The sequence below is a fragment of the Pristis pectinata genome, chromosome 12 (assembly GCF_009764475.1).
Source record: "Pristis pectinata isolate sPriPec2 chromosome 12, sPriPec2.1.pri, whole genome shotgun sequence".
Lineage (NCBI taxonomy): Eukaryota > Metazoa > Chordata > Chondrichthyes > Rhinopristiformes > Pristidae > Pristis > Pristis pectinata.
Genome location: NC_067416.1, coordinates 51,895,230 through 51,915,935, shown reverse-complemented (window position 1 = coordinate 51,915,935; position 20,706 = coordinate 51,895,230). Strand labels below are relative to the sequence as shown.

The following is a 20,706-nucleotide window of genomic DNA, read 5'->3' as shown; positions in this document are numbered from 1 at the left end:
ACTGAGTCTGCACTTGGTCTCACCGATGTACAGACTGTGCTGGATCTCGTCTCATCTCCACATTTTGGCCTTTTTTGTCCATGCTTGGAACAAAGCCCCAATGAGAACTGGAACTGAGTGGTCCTGAGGAAACTCAAGCTGAGCATTAGTCAGCAGTTTATTTATGAGCATGTCTGATTTTATAGCACCACTGACAGTCAGCTGAAGAGGGTGGGCAGGATCAGGATCTGGCAAATCTTCTGGTGAGGCATCTCTCTTTTTATATCCACATTCTGCATCAATTCTGTTTATCTCTTTATCTGTACAATTTGTCTTCCTCCGCAAACTACATCCAAAGCCTTCACACTGACATGCCAATTGGTGCCATAATTTCTGACTGAAGCAGCTCAGCAGTGGGATTGTAAATGCAGGTGAATGGAGGCAACATCTGTCCCTCACCATATCCAGGTGTTTGTTCAGCTGATCACAATCTCGCTTAAAGATGTGTTTTATGGAACAGCTTTTCAGAGGTGGGAGGAACAGAGACACAGAAGGATTCTGGGAGAGGACTCCAATGCTGACAGCTTGGAAGGCTGAAGGTATGGCTGCCATTGGAGGGATGTAGAAAACCCAGGAATGGACAAGGGGTCTCAGTTGAGGAGAACAGTTACAGTAAAAAGATAGAAATTTTATTTTTACAGCATCTTTCTCAACCTCAGGACAGCTGAAGTACTTCACAGTCAACCATACAGCTTTGTTTCTGAAGTCTTGTGTAGGACCAGAGCAGGAAGGAATGGCAATATTCCCTCCCTAAAGGACAGTGAACCTGATAGATTACAACAATCCAGTGGTTTCACATCATTAATCTTCCCAGATAATGGTGTTTGAATTCCAGGTTACTTTAATGAACTAAAGCAAATTCTCCTCGGTTATGGTGGGCTCTGAATCAGTGTCTCTGGATCAAAGACAAAGTCTCTCTGCAACTGGTGCAAAGTCAGAACTACAGTGCTTTAAATAATTTTATTCACAGTAATTTAAAATTAACTGGGAAAACATGGGGATTCAACTGTCATTTTCTCTAGAGTTCAGCCAAAGGAACACAGACACACAACGTATAAAGACACCTACTGGTGAGAGGTTAACGTTCCCCATACTGAGGACGGGTCCAGCTACACTGTGAACATCAGTGAAGGTGTCCTGGCAAGCTGGACAGAACCCCCTCTCTTGCCCTGATGGAGAGAGTCCTGAAGAGGAAGTCCATGAACTCCAAAGCTGTCTGGCAATGGAAGTCCAAAGTCTGTTTGCAATCTTGAGAAGCAGTGTTTTGACCTAGCTGGTTATTTCCACAGCCTGATGGTCAAAGGCAAGTGACAGATTATCCTGTAGTGCCACCAATGAATTGCAGGACAGACTCATTTAGTTAGAGGAAGAGAAAAAAAGTTTCTATTCCCATTTTCCTGAAAAGCTAAAGAACTGATGGGTGGATTACAGAAACAGTCAGGCAATATCACATTTTGTAGGCTGAGTTAACAGAACTGGAAAAGAAAACAAGAAGAATTATAGTTGGAAACAAGGTGGGGGATAAATTGGGATTGGGTATTGACAGTTGAGACCCTCACCTGGAGTTACCTTTCCACCAAGAGTTTGAAGTGAATGGACACCACACTGGGAACAAATGTGTGTTGTTAGTGATTGGCTTTGGTGGGCTGGTTGAGAGCTGCCTTGGCCAAGGTGTCATGATGCCAATTCACAGATGCTCACAGTAACGTCACAAATCATCAGATGAACTCCACTTGATGTCTGGCCACCCACCATCTAATCAGAGCCCCATCACCAGCCTTACCAACTATTCAAAGCCCACCTGTCATACAATCACCTCTCCCAACCCCACCCACCAAGATTTTCATCTCTAGTCCATGCGTCAAGCAATCAAAATCTCTCCCAACACCACCCTCCAGAATCCTCCCTGCTCTACAGCGACTACCCAGGGCCTTGCCCCCACTTCACACACCATCCAAACAGACTCACCACCTACCATGCACATCACATGCTCTATGACACTGTCCCAATCATTATCAAGAAACTCACCCCTACCAATAACATCAATGTCCCACCATTTAGACAGAGCCATGCTGTGAACATCTATCTGGAACCCTTAAAGTTAACCACCATTCAGAGCCCAACCCCTGTCCCAGTGACACACACAGAATAACCAACCTATTGTCCATTCAACCATTGAATCAGATTCACATCCTTCTGATCCACTTGCTGAAAGGACTCTGTTACATTCTGTTTTCTTGGATCCACCATATCTCCTCTGATATTACCTTCACATCAGTGCTTCCAAGGTGTCTTTCTTTCCCCTTAATCGTGGTTTCTCCTCCACCACAGTTGACTAAGCTCTCAACCGTCTCTTCCATTTACAGCACTCCCACTCCAATGTTCCTTCCCACTCATCATCAAACCCACAAGCACCCACATTCAATGTAATTCTCTGTCATTTCCACCACCTTCAAAGTAACATCCTTACCAGAAATCTTCCCTCCCCTCCCCTCCCATGTAACCGTCCAAAGGCTCAGTTCCTCCACAACTCCCCATTGCAATCTTCTGCATTGATCAACTGTGACTGTACAAGATCTGCTCCCCTTCTCACTACAGGAGATCAAACAACTGCCTTTTTTTTATTTGTTCCCATCCCAACTCTGAGAGATCCAAGGGCTCCTTTCAGGTTAAGCAGTGATTCATTTCTGCCTCTTCCAATTACTGTACTTGGTCCCCTGCTCAGGACGGGGTCTCCCCTACACTGGGGAAACCACAGACCCATGACTGCTTTCAAGAACTCCTCCATTTCTACAGGTTCCACTTTCCTCTCACCTGAATTCACTGTCCCACCCTGACCATCCTCACTCTGACACCCAAAGGTGTTCCAGTGAAGCCTGAGGGAGGACATCACATCTCCCAATTAGGCACATTACAGCCCCGGGGCTCAGAGACGTCGTCAACAACCTCAGATAACCGGCCATTCCAGTTTGTGACAGAACTGTCCAGGCCCGATGAAGAACATTCACCAACCTGTAACATTAACCCAGTTTCTCTCTCCCCACACACGCTGCCCAACCCGCTGAGTTTCTCCAGCAGATTGTCTGTTGCTCCGGATTCCGGCATCCGCAGTCCCCGTGTCTCCGGCTCACCCTGATGTTGTGGGTTTCCTCTTTCCCCGCTCCAGTTCGGCCCGCAGTCTGTGCTGCTTCCACACACGAGCAAACCGACAGGTTCCCGGCCCTGCCTCTCCCCTCACGCTGCACTGTGTTGTCCCGTTGGCCTTTGAGATTCCCCCCGACGGAGGGCCCCCGTCCCTCAAGCTCCCGGACACGACAGCTCAACGCCTGCATCTCCTTCCTCTCGCCGCTCACCATTTGCGCCGTTGGGGGGATTCGCGCGCCCGCCTCCTCTGCGCACGTGATCACCCGTCAACCAATCGGAGCCTCGCTTTCTCCCGCTCCCCTCCCGAGCTTCCAGCCTTTGCCGCGCTCTCGGCCCCTCCCTCGAGCTCCGACCGTTGGGTTTCGAACGCGCGGCTCCGACAGCTCCCCCCACGTGCCGGCCGATCCTCCAATCACAGCCGCTCCTCCCGCCCGCGCTCCGGCCGTTGGGTTTCGAACGCACAGTCACGTTCCAGGCGGTTGGAGAGAGTCCGGGCGGTCGGTGCTGACACCACAGACCGTGTCACTGGTGCGATACTCGCACACCCGGGGTTGTTGGTGTCCCAGGGATGGTGCTGACAGGACAGGCAGTGTCACTGCTGGTGACACCCACAGCTTTTCCAATTGCTTTGCCGAACAACTGAGACATTCCCCACTGCAGTTGATAAAGAAGTGATGAAGTGAAGTTCAGCAGCTGGAACGGGAGAACCCCCATGGTCATCCCCAACAGTGGAAGATCTGGGTGTCCCAATGTTGTTTTAGCCACCAACACAGAAGGTTGGACGTTGATGTTGCCGCCCCGAGTGAGGGGTTGAGGTGAAGGTCAGCTGAAGGAACCAGCTGACATGTACACATTCTGGAAGGGTCACTTGGAGGGAGAACCTCATCTTCATGGGGTTGGATTAGCTGTGAAAATTGAGCTGGTTGTCACTTCACCAACGGCAGTTTCGGAAGAAATGAATGTCTCATCACCCTGTGGGTGACTGTGAAATGGAACCAGCACGCTCCTGGCACCGGTGTCTATGCTCTGGGTGTTGCAGATGGGGCCAGAGAGGATTTTTCTGCAACTTTGAACAAATCCTGGCCTGAATTCAAATGGGAAACAAATTGTTTCTCTTTGGTGATTTTAATGCAAGAGTTACAAAGGACAGAAACCTTTTGAAATGTGCAATTGGCACGTAAAGAGAAGTAAAGGCAACTTCAATAGAATCGTGTGGGTGTTGTGTGTGGGGAAAGGCTCTTTTGGGTCTCAAAGGTAGAGGACTCCAGACACAGTCTTTGGATTTTAAAACGGAATTTATTTACAAAGACCAATGAACGGGAATGGATGCACATTCACACACATGTACTCGGGTGATCACGAAACGAGTGGGGAGTCGCAATGGGGCTGAAATGCACACATATTCACAGACAGTGAACTAGTTACTAACGATCAGGAAAAACGCAATACGGTGCCTGAACCCCCAACACTGGACAAGCATCGGCTCTATGCTACTGGGAATCTACTTAAGACGCTCCTAAACTCCTGTGGAAGTGCACACTCTTACCAGTGGTCCCTCAGCATGGTTTTGACCCCAGCAGCAATCACAGAGAGAGAGAGAGCCACACACGTGTGTCATCCTTTATAGTGCTGGAGAGCTGGGTGGAGCTAACTCAGGTAATTCAACAAGTCCAATGAGTCATGGCCAGGTATGAGAGGTGTGCACGGGGGCCAATGGTCGAGGGTGTGTGCTAATGGGTGGGTGGAGCTAGACCTTGATTGACAGTGGTGTCACTTTTGACCAGTACTCGATGGTGTCACATGGCAGCCATGACCTTTCACATGACATTCCACCCCTCGAAAGTTACACCAAATGCCAATCATGGGAAAAGCAATAACTAAGCTAACAAATACACGTCAATATGTGGTACTAATGGAAGGCAGAAGTGGTTCTAATAATTTGACAAGCACAGCACAAAATACAGATGGCTATTACAACTAAAACAAGGGCGGTGGCCCAGTGGACGATAGTTGCCCACCATCCCCCCAGAGACCCAAACGGCCACCAGTTTCCCCATGAGGTGTTGTGCTGAAGGAGCTGGTCCCTTGCTTTTTGGATTTTAGTTACTGAGTCCTGAATGTGAGCAGCCAGGTTGGTGATGTTGCTGGACTCATTGGGGATAAAGGTACAGCACTCCTTTCCGAGTACTGCACAGTTTCACCGTCTTCAGCAAGTAGGTAGTCCAGGGCCATCCAATTCTAAAGGGCTACCAGCCTGATGGCAGCCAGCTCTGCTGCCGTCCTCACCAGGGCATCCTTGGTACGTTGCAGTGACATTTTCGTTTCGTCTGCCATTGTCTGGAACACGCTGGTCATCTGGATGACTTCTCGGGACAGTCGGGCCGTGCCATACATGGGAAAGGCTATCATCCAGAACCTCTCTGCCTCCGTGATGGCTCTTTTGTTCCGGTAGCCGCTGTATGCTGGGTGCTCCCCGAGGTCATCGAGGGCGTGGATATAGGGAACCACAAAGGCTGGAAAACAGCAACCATACCAGCTCGAGGGTAACCACAGGTAGACACAGTGCCCGCAAACCCAGTGGGTCCCGTTTAAGGTCCAGGGAGCCCCCAGCTTAGCGACGCCGTGGGCGGTGGTCACTGAGGCCCCTGGGTACCAGTTGCTCTTGCAGTCACTATGGCTGACTGAAAAGGTGGAACTGTGGTCGTTCTGGAGTCTGCACCAGCATTCTTTCGTCTTACTCAGTGGCTGTGGGATGACTCTGAGGGTCGGGACTCGGGTGGTCAAATTGTTGGAAGGGAAGTACCAGATCCTGAAACACCCACCTCATCGGGAATCACTGGGAGGAATGTTCTGTAATGGTGAGGGGAGTGGTGGGGGACTACCATCGGGCCCTCCCCAAACAGATATACTGAACCCAACAGGCAGAAAAAGCCTGTGTAAGCAGTACATTTGGAGATCATCGAGGGGGATCGCTGTAAGTGGTAGAGCTTCACTGGCCTGTGCTTGGGTTCATACGCAAATCCAGCAGTCTGATTGGTTGGAGATGTTGGCAAATTCGTACGTGATGTGGAGGAAGGTGTTAGCAGGCGTTCCGATGCCAATCATCGCAGTGAGCAGGAGGAGTGACTGGAGTAGTGCCATCATCCTGTCGGGGGTGGGGGGGTTGAGGAACAAACTCATTCTCGGCGGGTCAGGTGTTGGGTATGAAGGCAGGATAGGTTAGTCCGACCCGGGGTCACGACCCAATGGGTGTCCCCGGCACTGCATACAACGACTTCTCCCTTCTGAGGGGGACCTTGTGGCTGTTGGACCCAGACCCTCCCGGAGGTCTCAGGGGGGTTCGGGGTTTCGCAAGTCGGGTGGTGGGGAGTGAGCCAGACGGCAGGATAATGGGGACCCACCCCCCTTGGCCAGTGGGCCATGTGTTGAGCTGATTGACGGCCTGCTGCAGCACGCCCAACCACCCCTGCAGTGTGCGGGAGGGTGTCAGCGTGCGTGTCGTTTCTTTCAGCAGGCCGTTCATTCTTTCTATCAGGCCCAATGCCTGGGGATAGTAGGGGATATGAAACAGCCACGAGATCCCCGCCTCCACTGCCCCTGCCTTGGCCCTCGCAAAGTGTGAGCCCCGATCGGATTGTACCTCCCATGGGTCTCCATAGATGGAGGAGAGGTGCTGCAATCCTTTGGTGGTGCTGTTCTGGTCACCATCGTCAGGGCGTATTGCTTTTTATTGTGGCATGGAAGCGGTCTGATGTAATCTAATGGCCACACGCGAACTGCTCCCATGCTGCGGCGAACGTGACCCGGTGGCCCCGGTGGCCAGCCTCGTGATTTTACCTGCTGAAAGATGGGGCAGTTTACGACAGTGGTCTTACACTGATCCACTGTGAGGGCAACCCCAAACTGCTCTGCCCAACGCCGCGTACCATCAGCCCTTAGGTGACCACTCTTACGGTGTGCCCATGCGGCAAGGGTGCTGAGGTCAGGTTCATCCGGGGGGATGGTAGCGCAGCATATTTGGGCAGCCTGGTCCACAGCGGCATTATGGAAGGCTTCCTGGGTATTTTTATGTGCATGGGCATCCATGTGGTGGACTGATATCTGTCTCTGGGCAGCTTGGTCCCAGATATAGCGCCAGTGTTCCTGCCCCCAGAGGGGGCGTCTGTGAATTTCCCACCCCGTTTTGTGCCACTGTGCCATCCACACTGCCATACTGTTGGCTACTGCCCAAGAGTCGGTGCAGATGTGGACTGGCCCGGTGGAGTTCTGTTAAGTGAGTGCCACCACCGCTAGCTCAGCCAATTGGCTGGACCCTCCCACTCCCTCTTTTGTTAATGTTTTCCCTGTGGCGGGATGAAGTGCCGCTACTTTCCAATGCTGTTTCCCGTTTTTCCAAAGGCTGGAGCCGTCCGTGAACCAGGTGTGCAGTTTTTTTTGGGGTCGAGGGTATCGAAGGGTTGGGCCCAGGACACAGGGGAGGGCTGGATCTCAGGTATGTCCGGGGGTGGGTCCTGGGACTGGGGGAAGGACATGACCTGTTCATGGAGGCGGCTGACCCCTTTTCAACCGGGTTCGGCCCGGTCTGCAGTGTACCACTTCCATCTCACTATCAAGGACTTCTGGGCTCAGCCCTCTTTGTATGTGGAGTTGGACTTGACCCAACGCATTATGGGCAGGTAGGGGTAAAGGACCACAGGGTCAGTGCCGGTTTGGTGCTCAGTTGCGAGGACCGCCAGGTAGCAAGCCAGCAGCTGGCGCTCGAAGGGGCTGTAGCGGGTGGCGGCCTCCGGCAGCGACTTAGTCCAGAAGCAGAGCAGGACTCTGCGCCCCTGGACCTTCTGCCAGAGGCTCCACTCAGCCACGGACTCACAAGCCGAGACTTGCAATTCGAAGAGGACCCTTTTCTGGTGGGGGGCAAGGGGCAGGGCTTGTTCTACCACCTGTTTGGCTGCTTCAAAGGTGTCCTGCTGTTCGGGCCCCCACGAGAAAGTGGCTTTCTTGCAGGAGATCTTATAGAGAGGTCTCAGGAGTACGGTGAGGTGAGGGATGTGTTGCCACCAGTAGCCAAGGAGGCCCACGAAACTCTGGGTGTCTGTCTTGTTAGTGGGGACAGCAAAATTTAAAATTTTGTTCCTCACAGTTTCAGGGATGTCTCTCTTGTCTGCGTGCCATTGGATTCCCAGGAACAATACATTCTGGGCTGGGCCGTGTCCCCTTTCCATGTGAATGGCCCAGCCCCACTCTCCTAGAGAGGATATTAACATATCAAGGGCCTCCAAGGCAAAGCCTCTGAAGGCCCCTGTAGAAGTACATCATCAATATAAAGGGTGACTGACACCCCTGGGGGGGAGGTGAATGGTTTGCAAGTCCCAGGAAATTAACCCATGGCATATTGTGGGGCTGTGGATGTACCCCTGTGGTAGGTGTTGGAATGTGTATTGTCTCCCATCCCAGGTGAATGCAAATTGGTCCTGGGAGGTCTGGTGGAGGGGGATGGAGAAAAATGCAGTCTACCACTGCATACCACGGTTTACCACCAAAGTGATGATGTCAGGAACTGCAGACGCGGGGTGGGGGGGGGGGGGGGCCGCCTTGTGGAAGTGCCGGTAGTCCACTGTCACGCGCCATGTCCTGATCTTTTGGCGGACGGGCCAAACGGGGCTATTAAAAGGGGAGGCTGCGAGTCTAATGACTCCCTCCCGCAGCAGGGCTTGGACGGCCTCTGTGATGTCTTGGTGTCCCCCCGGCACCCTATACTGCCAACTGCAAATGACCTTGGAGGGAGGGGGAACAACAACCGGTTCCCACTTGGCTGCCCCGACAACTACCGTGGCCCGGGCAACTCCAAAGGTGAACTTGCCCTGGCTGGTGTGCAGGGACTGTCCCTTTAAGATATTAATCCTCAGTATACATTCTGTAGCGTCTGCGATTAAAACAGTCACAGTTCGGGGAGGTTTGTTCCCAATGGTCATGCGGACCCTGACTTCCTTTGCGGGCAGAAGGGAACGCCCAAACCCCTCTATCTGAGTTTGTGCCCCCTTCCACGCAGCGGGGTTCCCCGGGATGATGGTGTGCTGGGCACCAGTGTCGACGAGTGCCATCCATCTCTGCACGTTCCCCTTTCCCCAGTGTACCGCTACGGGTATGTGTGGCCTCAGGTCCCCCGGGTGTGGAAGGGTGACAGAGCAGACACGCTGGGGACTCTGGCCTGCATCCTATGGGAGTGGGGTAGGGGGCTGCCACCCCATGTGTGAGGTGCTGGTGGAAGTGGTACATTTCCTGTCGCAGCAGGTCTTGGAGCTGAGCCCAGAGGGCAGGGAAGGCTGTTTCAGGTGGGGGAGGTGTGGAGGCAGTATTGGTGTCTGCAGGGGGAGCCCACGTGGTCTGGCAGTTGGGGGCGCCCCCTGTGTCGGACTTGGCCCCGGGGTGGTCACAGGTTGTCCCCCGGCCGGGCTTTCCCCCACAGAGCTCCTTCCGTCACACGTGTAGAGCAGAGGTCGGGACCCCGTCTATGCTAGTGCGGTCCACCCCTGTGCGCAACAGTTCCAAGTACAGCTGCTTGTGCGTGAGACAAGAAGTGGTGTCCCCAGCCCTCGTCTCCGCTCTACGGACCTGTGTGGCCGTCCCCTGCTGCATGCATTCTAACCCCTCCAGGAGAGTGATGGCTACCCGAACAGTCTTCCCGCTGGCTGGTCCCATGAGGGGCAGGACCACTGGCCTCAGGTCGGGGTGCGTGGTGGTGACTGGGTACCCCACTAGCACACTGGTCGCAGTGGTGTTTTCCAGCAGTTCGAGGTCGCCTGTCCCCGAGTAAGTGCCAGTCACGAGTGCCCATTCCCGGATGACCCTGGCGCCCTCACTAACTGTGCTCCATTGTGGTCGCCCATATTGGTCCCACTCCAGGAGGGTGGGGTACCGGACCCTCACGGCGGCCACTACCCGGTCCCACAGGGTAGCGGTGTCCCCGATCCCTCCTGGTGGTGCCCGCAGACTGTTATTAATACTCTGCTGATCCGACAAGCTCCCCAGGATTTTAAATGGGTCTGGTTGCCAGCCAGACCTGCGGGCAGCTTGCGCCTGCTGCACCTGGCTCAGCCAGCAGGCGAGCTCAGTACCCCTGGCCTCAAGGTCGTTGGCCCAGGTCTGGGCAGTCTGCACTGCCTCCTGGAGCGTGCAGCATCACTGCCGGAGTGTCTCTTTCTCCCTCTGAAGACATGTGTTCTGCAGCTGGCCAGTAATCTCAACCTGACACCTCAGAAGGGACGCCAGGAGCCAGAAGGCACTCCTTTGACTCCCTTTTGTGCTGGGGAACCCCGACTTCTGGAGGAAGGCCACCACATGGTGCCCCAGTTTCTTACCACGTGGATCTAACTGCTCAGCCCAGTCCACTGGCTTCCTGTGGTCTGCCAGCAGACTGGCCAAGCTCCCAAATCCCTCACTCTCGTCGGACCACCCGGGAATCCAGTGCCTACACTTTCCTTCTTCCCCTTGTTCCAGAACATCCTACCCGCATCTGTGTTCGGCCAAGACCTTTGAGATCCTGCTCGCAACGCCAATTGTTGTGGGAAAAGGTTCTTTCAGGTCTCAAAAGTAGAGGTATCCAGACACAGTCTTTGGATTTTAAAAAGAGTTTATTTACAAAGACAAATGAGGGAACAGAATGACGGGAACGGATGCACATATGCACTCAGGTAATCGCGAAACGTGAGGGGAGTCGCAACGGGGGTGAAGTGCACACACACACGAAATGGTCACGGAAAAATGCAATACGGTGCCTGAACCCCTCCCTGCCTCTGGGACAAGCAACGGCTCTACGCTACTGGGAATCTACTTAAAAATGCCCCTAAACCCCTGTGGACGCACACACTCTTACCAGTGGTCCTGCAATGTGGTTTCGACCCCGGCAGCAATCAAAAAGAGGGCCACACACGAGGCATCCTTTATTGTGCTGGAGAGCTGGGTGGAGCTAGCTCAGGTAATTCAAGAAGTCCAATGGGTCATGGCCAGGTATGAGAGGTGTGCACAGGGACCAATGGTCAGAGTGTGCTGCCAATGGCTGGGTGGGGTTAGACCCTGATTGACAGTGGTGTCACTTTCGACCAGACCTCAGTGGTGTCACATGACAGCCATGACCTTTCACATTACACCAGAAGCGATCCAAATGATCCAGTAACTAAAGCCCTCTCTCCTGCACCAGCTCTTCAGCCACGTTTCATCCATCCTACCCTCCTATTTACACATGACACACCCTTTAAACCTTCTGCCCAAACACACCTTGCAGGACATCATTCCTTTTTCTACCCATGTTGTTCATGCCAAAGTTTATCAGGACTTCCGGCTTCAGGAGGTTCTGTACCCGATCCAACACATCCCTGACCCTGGCGCAGCAACTGTGGAAAGGGAGGCAGAAATAACATTTCGGCTCAAAGGACCGTCACCAGAACGGGCAAAAGAGACGGACGGAAATACTGTCAGAGAGCAGAGGAGAGTTTCTTCAAGGTTGGCATTGCTGAAAAAGATGTGACAGGAAATTTAAAGGTAAATGAAAATAATATTTCTAGCATTTTCTGTAGCAAAAAATGCCTGAAGCACTGAGCATGTGCGGAAAGGGAAGCAGGGTTAACATTTCAAGTCAAGGACCCTTGGGTTACAATGGCTCACTGTTGAGATGCTGCCCATGGGGCTGGTGTTGAATGGGCTGGGTTGAGTGTTGCAGCCACACAGCATTGGGACGTGGCGCTCCAGTGTGACCCACTGCTGAGGTCTGTGGGCCTTTGCGCTCATTACCATTGAGAAATCCTGGGGCTGGGGAGAGTTGTGAAGGTTGGAGCGGGACACCAGTGAGATTCAGTTGGGTCTGTCAACATATGGAGCAGCTGGTGCCCGTCCCTGGCAAGGGCTGGACTCACCAGCTGCGGCCCGCCCCCCACATCTCAGCGACGGGGCCACACAACTCTGCCCGGCCTGTTCAACATCAGCCACCCCCCCCAGCAGCCTCTCCAATAGCAACAGTGGGGTGATTCATTGCTGCAAGAGCAGCAGTGTTGCAAGATTTGGCACTTGTGCCAGGTTCCAGGTATAGCAACAGGCATCCCAAAGGAATGTCTTTTTTTAGTTACACCGAGTTCTTGTTATCCATGAGGAACAGGGGATTAGAGTCCCCACAGATAACCAAAATTATGGATACCACTAAGGCCCTCTCAGGGCACAGATCAGTGGATAACGAGGACTGAGTACAGTGTGGTACGTAATTGTTAGCATTTGTACTCCGGGAGCAAGAGTGCTGCAACTAATCACCACACTGCAGGGTGTCGCTAAACTGCGAGCCAGTGCGTATTCCTGCCGTGCACATCCACAGGTGGAAGATCGCTCAATAGCAAAAGTCTGCAGGAAACTAGGGGGAAGCTCTTCACCCACAGAGTCCAACAACGTGGAACGTGTCACCACATGGAGAAACAGGAAATGCATTGAATGGGAAGCCGAAGGAGCACAGAGCTCGTTGAGCTGTGGCTTCACATTCCAACATCCTTGGTCGACCAGGTTCAATCCCGAACTGGGATGTTTACTGCGCAGAGTTTGGACGTTCTTCCCATGACTCTGTGGGTTTCCTCCTGCGTCCCAAGAGGTGTGGGTCGAAAGGTTATGAAAGAACTGTAAATTATCCCTAATGTGTGGGTGATTAGTAGAATCTGCTAGTGGTGGGGATGAAGCAGGGTGTGGTCAATGCAAATGTGGGCAGAATTTAAAAAATATATTAATGCAAGATCAGAGTAAATGACTGGTTGATAATCAGTGCAGACTCAGTGAGTCAAAGGGCCCACTTCTGTGCTGCATCTCTCTATTCCTCTGAATATTCATGCTGGGTGAGATAGGAGGAGGCTGATGTGGAGCAGAAGCACTGGAAGGCACCAGATGGGCTGAATGGCTTCTCTTTCTACTGTTCATTGAATGCATTGCAGAGACAGGAAGGGCCTTAGATAAAGTGTTTCAAACAGAATATTTTAATCAGAAATCCAGAACATTGAACTCTAACTCAGTTAAAGAGATTGCAAAAGAAAAGGAACTTCCCCCAATGACCAGGGTTCAATCCTGGGTAAGATCAGCAGCATCGACAGAATCTGTCCCCCATGAACACCTGCAACACTTGTGAATTTGTGCTAGATTTCAGTTGAAGTGATGGTTGTATTTTGAGCATACGGCATGTTTAATCTTTCTCCGCAGTGTGAATTCGCTGGTGTTTCAGCAGGTGAGATGAGCAAGGGAATCCCTTCCCACACTCAGAGCAAGTGAACGGCCTCTCCCCAGTGTGAACTCACTGGTGCTTCACCAGACTGGATGACTTAGTGTGTCCCTTCCCGCAGGAAGTGCAGGCAAAGGGCCTCTCCCTAGTGTGAACTCGCTGGTGTGTCGTCAAGTTGTATGACTGATGGAAGCCCTTCCCGCACGTCGAGGAGATGAACGACCTCTCCCCGGTGTTAACTAGCTGGTGTGTCAGCAAATGGGACGACCGAGTGAATCCCTTCCCGCACTCGGAACAGGTGTACGGCTTCTCCCCAGTGTAAACTCGCTGGTGCATCAGCACATTGGACGACCAAGTGAATTCCTTCCCACACTTGGAGCAGGTGTATGGCCTCTCCCCGTTGTGAACTCTCTGGTGCCTCAGCAAATATGACGACCGAGTGAATCCCTTCCCGCACTCGGAGCTGGTGTACGGCTTCTCCCCAGTGTGAAATCGCTGGTGTGTCATCAGGCTGGAAAAGTGAGTGAATTCTTTCCCACACGTTGAGCAGGAGAACAGCCTCGCCCCAGTGTGAACCCACTGGTGTATCAGCAGTTGAGATGACTGAGTGAATCCCTTCCCGCACTCGCAGCAGGTGTATGGCTTCTCCCCAGTGTGAACCCGCTGGTGTATCAGCAGATAAGACGACTGAGTGAATCCCTTCCCACACTCAGGGCATTTGAATGGCTTCTCCCCAATGTGAACTCTCTGGTGCCTCAGCAAATGGGACGGCCGAGTGAATCCATTCCCGCACTCGGAGCAGGTGTACAGCTTCTCCCCAGTGTGAACTCTCTGGTGCGTCAGCAAATTGGACGACTGAATGAATTCCTTCCCACACTCGGAGCAGGTGTACAGCTTCTCCCCAGTGTGAACTCGCTGGTGTGTCATCAGGCTGGGTATCTGAGTGAATCCTTTCCCACACGTTGAGCAGGAGAACGGTCTCTCCCCAGTGTCAACTCACTAACATGCCTGCAAGTTGGATGACTGAGCAAAGCCCTTCCCACACTCTGAGCAGGAGAATGGCCTTTCACCAGCACGAACTCACTGGTGCGTCATCAGGCTGGATAACTGAGCCAATCCCTTACCACACGTTGAGCAGGAGAACAGCCGCTCCCCAGTGTGAATTTGCTGATGTTGTGTTCGAGACTCCCATAAACAAATTCTCTGCTTGTTGTATCCTGTAAAAGAAATTTACAAAAGTCATACATAGGTACAGGACAGTATTTCAGCTGAGATTTTAGTCTCTGTAGCGAGCTCTCTTTGCCGTTTTTAAAGAAAAATTGCAGATGCCAGAATCTGAAGTAAAACCAGAAACTGCTGGACAATTCAGCAGGTCAGGCAGCTTCTATGGAAAGAGAAATAGAGTTAATGTTTTAGTTTGGAGACTGCTCTTTTATCTGGTTGATTGTTTGTAAAATTGTAACTTATTGAGCAGAGTTAGCATAGCTTTATGAAAGAGAAATTTCATAGTGCCCATTTAAAAGTGAGACAAGAGGAATTTCTTCCCTCAGAAGCTTGAGTGCAATATCTTGCTACAGAGAACCGTGTGGCAGAATCCTTGGGTATATTTCAGGCTGGGATAGATTCCTAATCAGTCGGGAAATCAAGAGTTATGGGGCAGGGCAGGAAAGTCAGCCATGATCCTGCTGAATGGCAGAGCGATAATCAGAATGGGCCATTTCTGCCACTTCCTTTTATTCTACCCGTTGCCTCCTTCACCTACTCTGCCACTGAAATTCAATGTCTTTTCTGTCTTTCACTGTTAAAAGGGGTATCAAACCCAAAATATTCCCTCTTTCTGCAGATGGAGACACAAGAGACTGCAGATGCTGGAAATCTGAAGCAATACATAAGGGAGCTGCAGGAACTCAAAGTGGGTCAGGCAGCATTAATGGAGAGAAATGGAAAGTCAACCTTTTGGGTCTTGGTGGTGTTGGACTTGGCAACTGTGTTTGCACTGGTTTATTATTGTCACTTGCACCGAGGGACAGTGAAAAATGTGTCTTGCATACCGATTGTACAGGTCAATTCATTACACAGTGCAGTTACATTGAGTTAGTACAGAGTGCATTGAGGTAGTACAGGTAAAAACAATAACAGTACAGAGTGAAGTATCACACCTACAGAGAAAGTGCAGTGCAGGTAGACAATAATGTGCAAGGTCACAAGGTAGATCATGAGGTCAGAGTCCATCTCATTGTACAAGGGCACCGTTCACTAGTCATATCCCAGTGGGATAGAAGCTGTCCTTGAGCCTGGTGGTACATGCCCTCAGGATCATTGAACGTGAAGGGCAGATGATTAGATTCACTTGTTGGAGATTGGCATTGTGTAGCAATTTTGTGGTCCAAATGTTATTTACCACTTAATATTCCAGAAGTGGTAGATACCATTCTATATCCAGACAGAATAGAACATGTTCTCAGTAGCAGAAGGAGCCAAGGACATTGAACACAGTTGAGTTGTCAAATAACCATAAGTAACAAGGATTTTTGTTTGTTCCACACAGTGTTAACTGACACAATTTAGCCACATGGGTAAATTACTTTCACAATACATGTGTTTTATTTATTCACTGGAAGTTGGACTTAGTCCTTTTTTTGACCTCAGTCCCAACTCTTGCTGTTACCTACAATGATTTGGACATCAGCAGTGTCTGGAGACCGGTCCCAATCTCAGTTTATTTCCAGACTGCCTGCAGAGCAAAGGCAAAGTGCTTTTTGCAGCAGAATCAATGGCCGCATTTATACCCACAATCCCCAGGGCTCCAGAAACGGTCCCAGAAAAACAGTCATTCACCAGCCGGGGCCTGGAGTCCACCTTGGGCCGGGCCGGCAGAGAAAGCAGCAAAATCAAAAAATCTGCAGGTGCTGGAAATCTGAAATAAAAATACAATATGCTGGACACGGGTCAGACAGCATCTGTGGGAAGAGAAACAAATAATGTTTCAGGTTGGAAACCCTTTGTCAGAACCGAGAAAGTGAGAAAACTAGTTTTAAATTGCAGAAAAGAGGAGGAAGGGATAAATACCCACAGGAAGTGGGGACAGGAGTAGAACATTCAGTGTCTCAAGCCTTCACTGCCATTAAGCAGGATCATGGCTGACTTTCCTGCCCTGTCCCCATAACCCTTGATTCCCCCACTGATTAGGAATCTATCCCAACCTGAAATATACCCAAGGACTCTGTCACACAGTTCTCTGTACCAAGATGTTGCAAAGACTCAAGCTTCTGAGAGAAGAAATTCCTCATCTCACTTTTCAACTTGTAAATTTCTCTTTCATAAGGATATGTGAGCTCTGCTCAATTAGTTACCATTTTTCAAACAATCAATACGATAAAAGGGCAATCTCCAACCTAAAACATTAACTCTGTTTCTCATTCCAGATGCTGCCTGACCTGCTGAATTCTCCAGCAGTTTCTGGTTTTACTTCAGATTCCAGTATCTGCAATTTCTCTTTAAAAACAGGGCAAAGAGAACGTTTCTGATTGAGAATGCCTCAGCAACCCTGGCCTCACCCTTAGTTTACTAACCTGTCAGTGATCGAGATGAATGAGGGCAGGTAGACAGAGAAATCAAACACAAAGAGATATTTTAACTATGAAACACATGCTGCAGCTGTTGCTGGAACCACAGGCCTCGGCAACAGTTCTGGCCCACATTTCACAGCATCAACATTGCCTTGTCTCCAACTGCCTTTGTTAGTCTATTGACCAGAAAAGTCGATAAAACATAGAGTGAGGCTAGGGTTGCCTAAGTGAAGCCAATCAGAGATGTTCCTTTTTCCCCATCTTATCCCTCCCTCCAAACTCCCCATCCACTCCCTGCCAATCCCCCATCCATTCCTCCCTCCCTCCCTCCCTCCCCCCACCCAAACCTCTCTGCAAGTTCCTTTTGCTCTCTCCCAGGTCTAACGGAAGGGTCTCGGACTTGAAAAATTCCCTGTTTCTCTTTCCACAGACGCTGCCCTCACCTGCTGAGGGCTTTCCGCACTCACTGGGTTTGCTTTGATTTCAAGCAGGAAAGTGCCCGGGTCCCCCGTGTGGAGCGGGAGGGGGAAGGGGAGAGAAAGGCCGGGACTGCTCAGTGTGGCCGCCCGCAGTGATCCTGCAGCCCGCACGGATTCTTACCCCAACCGTGAGCCGGACCCCAGACTGGATGAAACTTACGTTCCAATGTGGCGCGCAAAAGACGTCACCACAATTGCGCGCCTGCGCTGTGGGGGTCGCTCACTGTAGCCAGAGCGCTTTCTCGGCCGCGGTGGCTCTTGGTTAAATTCGGCTGCCATGCGAACCAACCTGAACAGCGCCTTCAAATAGTTTCGTTCTCCACCGCAAATCATTCTGCCGACAATAACTGTGTGATGAAGGAAACACTGTTGGCAGTCTATATAGCGAAATCTCCAGAGATCTATCCTCTGATTTACAAACGATGTCCCTGAGTTATCTCATCAGGAGACACAATATCAGGCTCCACGTGTCCGCTGATGACGTTCAGCTCTACCTCTCCAACGTCTTCGGTGTCCCAGATCTATCATAATGTTCAACCAACACCCAATGTTTAACGCGCAGAAATGTTCTGCAAGCGAACCGTGTGAAGCCTGAAGCCGTTGTCTCTGGTCCCCACCACTCAGCTCACTGGCCCCATTCCCAGGAGATCGTCTAAAGCTGAGCCTGACGTTCGCAGCCTTGATGTTGTGTCTGGCACAGACCTGATTTTTTACCTACGGCTGTATTTCACTATCGTAACATCACCTGACTACCACCTGCCCAGTTTATCTGCTGCTGAAAGCATCATTTATGTCCCTCGTTCGTCCAGACGTGTATTTTTTAGAACAATACAGCACAGTACAGGCCCTTCAGCCTACGATGTTGTGCCTACGTTTTATCCTGCTCGAAGATCTCTGTAACCCTTCCCTCCCACATAGCCTTCCATTTTTCTATCATTCCAGCCCATTTTCCTCTGACAATTAAAATGTTATAAATGCAAATTTTAAAAAAAAGCTGCAGATGCAAGAAATCAGGAAAAAAAACACGAAATTGCTGGAAAAAACTCACCAATTCAGGCAGCATCTGAGGAAAGAGAAACAGAGTTAATGTCAACACCAGAGACGGCAGATGCTGGAATCTGGAGCAGCAAACAATCTGCTGGAGGAACTCAGCAGGTCGAGCAGCATCTGTGGGGAAAGAAATTGTCGACGTTTTGGGTTAATACTTCAGGCCAAAGATCCTGTGCCTTCCCTATATTGAAGTACTGTCTGCCTTCTCAATGGATAACATGTGAGAGTGTGGTGCCAGGTCATTGCCCGAATACCTCTCTGGAACTGTGGTCAGACCACGTTCAGGGCGACCAGTCACACGGTACGTTTAACCCACTTTGGGCAGATGTTGCGCACTTTATCTTCCTTCCAGCTGTTGCAGCGCGGACCCTGTCATTGACCAGGGGGAGAGGTGAAGGGACCGGGGGTGTCCAACCCTCACCCTCCCCACACGGGCTCCCAGCCACTGGGGGGCAGGTGGGGAAAGCAGAGAGATCCCTCCCAGCCGAGGGGATCAGCCCCTCCCGGACCGGCCCAGCCCCCCCCCTCCGCCTCCGGCTGGGGGACCTCATGTCATCAGCCCCAGGGCCCTACTCACTAGTCCCTTCCCTCATTCCCCCTCCCTCATTTTGTCCTCACCCCCACATTCCCCCAAACCCTGCCCCTTCCCCCTCCCCATTCCCACTCTCCGCTTCTTCTTCTGCCCCCTTCCCCCTCGTTCCCCTTCCCCTCTCCCCTCGTTCCCCTTCCCCCTCTCCCCATGTCCCATCCCCCTCCCTCAATTCTCCCTCCCACGTTTCCCCTCCCCTATTCTCCCCATCCCTCATTTCCTCCTTCTGCACATCCCCTCCCCCTCATTTCCCCCTCCCTCATTCTGGCCTTTCTCCCCTCATTCCCCCTTCCTCAGTCCACGCTCCATCCCTCCGCTCCTCCCTCATTCCCCTTCCCACCTTCCACGGCCAACAGCAGCGACACTGCGCCTGCGCACATCCACTCCCCTGCAGTGCCACTGCGCCTGCGCGTACCCGATCCCCGGACTCGCCACTGCCCCTTGCGTAAAAGACCCTGGCGTGGCCAAGCAACCCCGGAGAGGGGCCGCTCGGCCACCCGGCTGCCTCTTACCCCGGTTGGTGGGCTGAGCTCCCCGGGACCCCGGTCCCAGCTCCCTTCCCTGGTCCCCGGAGCCCAGCGCGCCGCCCACCCGCCCCGCCGACCTGTGCGGTCGCCTCCGGGGAACTGTGTCCCCGGGGCCCGGGGTCTCTCTGTTGTCCCTCTCCCCGAGTACAAGATGAACTCTTCACTTCACAATCTATCTCATTATGGCTCTGGACCTAATTTTCTTCCTGCACTGCACTTTCTCTGTAACTGTAACACTATATTCTACATTCTGTTATTATTTTCCCTTGTACTTCTTCAATGCACTGACGTGATGAAATGACGCATATGGATGGTCTGCAAAACAAAGTTTTTCACTGTCCATCGGTACATGTGACAATAATAAACCAATTTACCGACTTTCCAAAAATCTATCGATCTTAATATCGGGTTGGTGGAGATGGTGGGGGTGAGGATGGAGAAGGAACCAAAGATCTCTGGAGCTTTCCGTGCAGAGACTGACAACAGTGTTTCCTTCATCACACAGTTATTGTCGGCAGAATGATTTGCGGTGGAGAACGAAGCTATTTAAAGGCGCTGTTCAGGTTGGTTCGCATGGCAGCCGAATTTACCCAAGAGCCACCGCGGCCGAGAAAGCGCTCTGGCTGCAGTGAGCGACCCCACAGCGCAGGCGTGCAATGGGGGGGGTAACGTAATTTTAGCGCCACCTTGCACCAGGAAGTTTGTTCGAGTCCGGGGTCCGGCCCGTGGTTGGGGTGAGAATCCATGCGGGCTGCAGGATCACTGCGGGCGGCCACACTGAGCAGTCTCGGCCTTTCTCTCCCCTTCCCCCTCCCGCTCCACACGGGGGACCCGGGCACTTTCCTGCTTGAAATCAAAGCAAACCCAGTGAGTGCAGGAAGCCCTCAGCAGGTGAGGGCAGTGTCTGTGGAAAGAGAAACAGGGAACTTTTCAAGTCCGAGACCCTTCCGTTAGACCTGGGAGAGAGCAAAAGGAACTTGCTGAGAGGTTTGGGTGCCGGCGGGGTGGGTGGAGGGAGGGATCGATAGATGGGGGTGGGTGGTGGATTGAGGGATATGGGGGGTGGGGG

At 51.9% G+C, this 20,706-nt stretch overlaps 1 protein-coding gene across 1 annotated transcript in view; it reads right to left on the bottom strand.

Moving 5' to 3' along the window:
- LOC127576410 (zinc finger protein 229-like) overlaps positions 1 to 20,706 on the bottom strand; it is a 48,775-nt gene that overhangs the window by 9,994 nt on the left and 18,075 nt on the right. Inside the window, exon 4 of the mRNA XM_052026920.1 lies at positions 13,748 to 14,402. Coding sequence (XP_051882880.1) covers positions 13,748 to 14,402 — 655 coding nt within the window. The remainder of the gene's footprint in view (positions 1 to 13,747; positions 14,403 to 20,706) is intronic.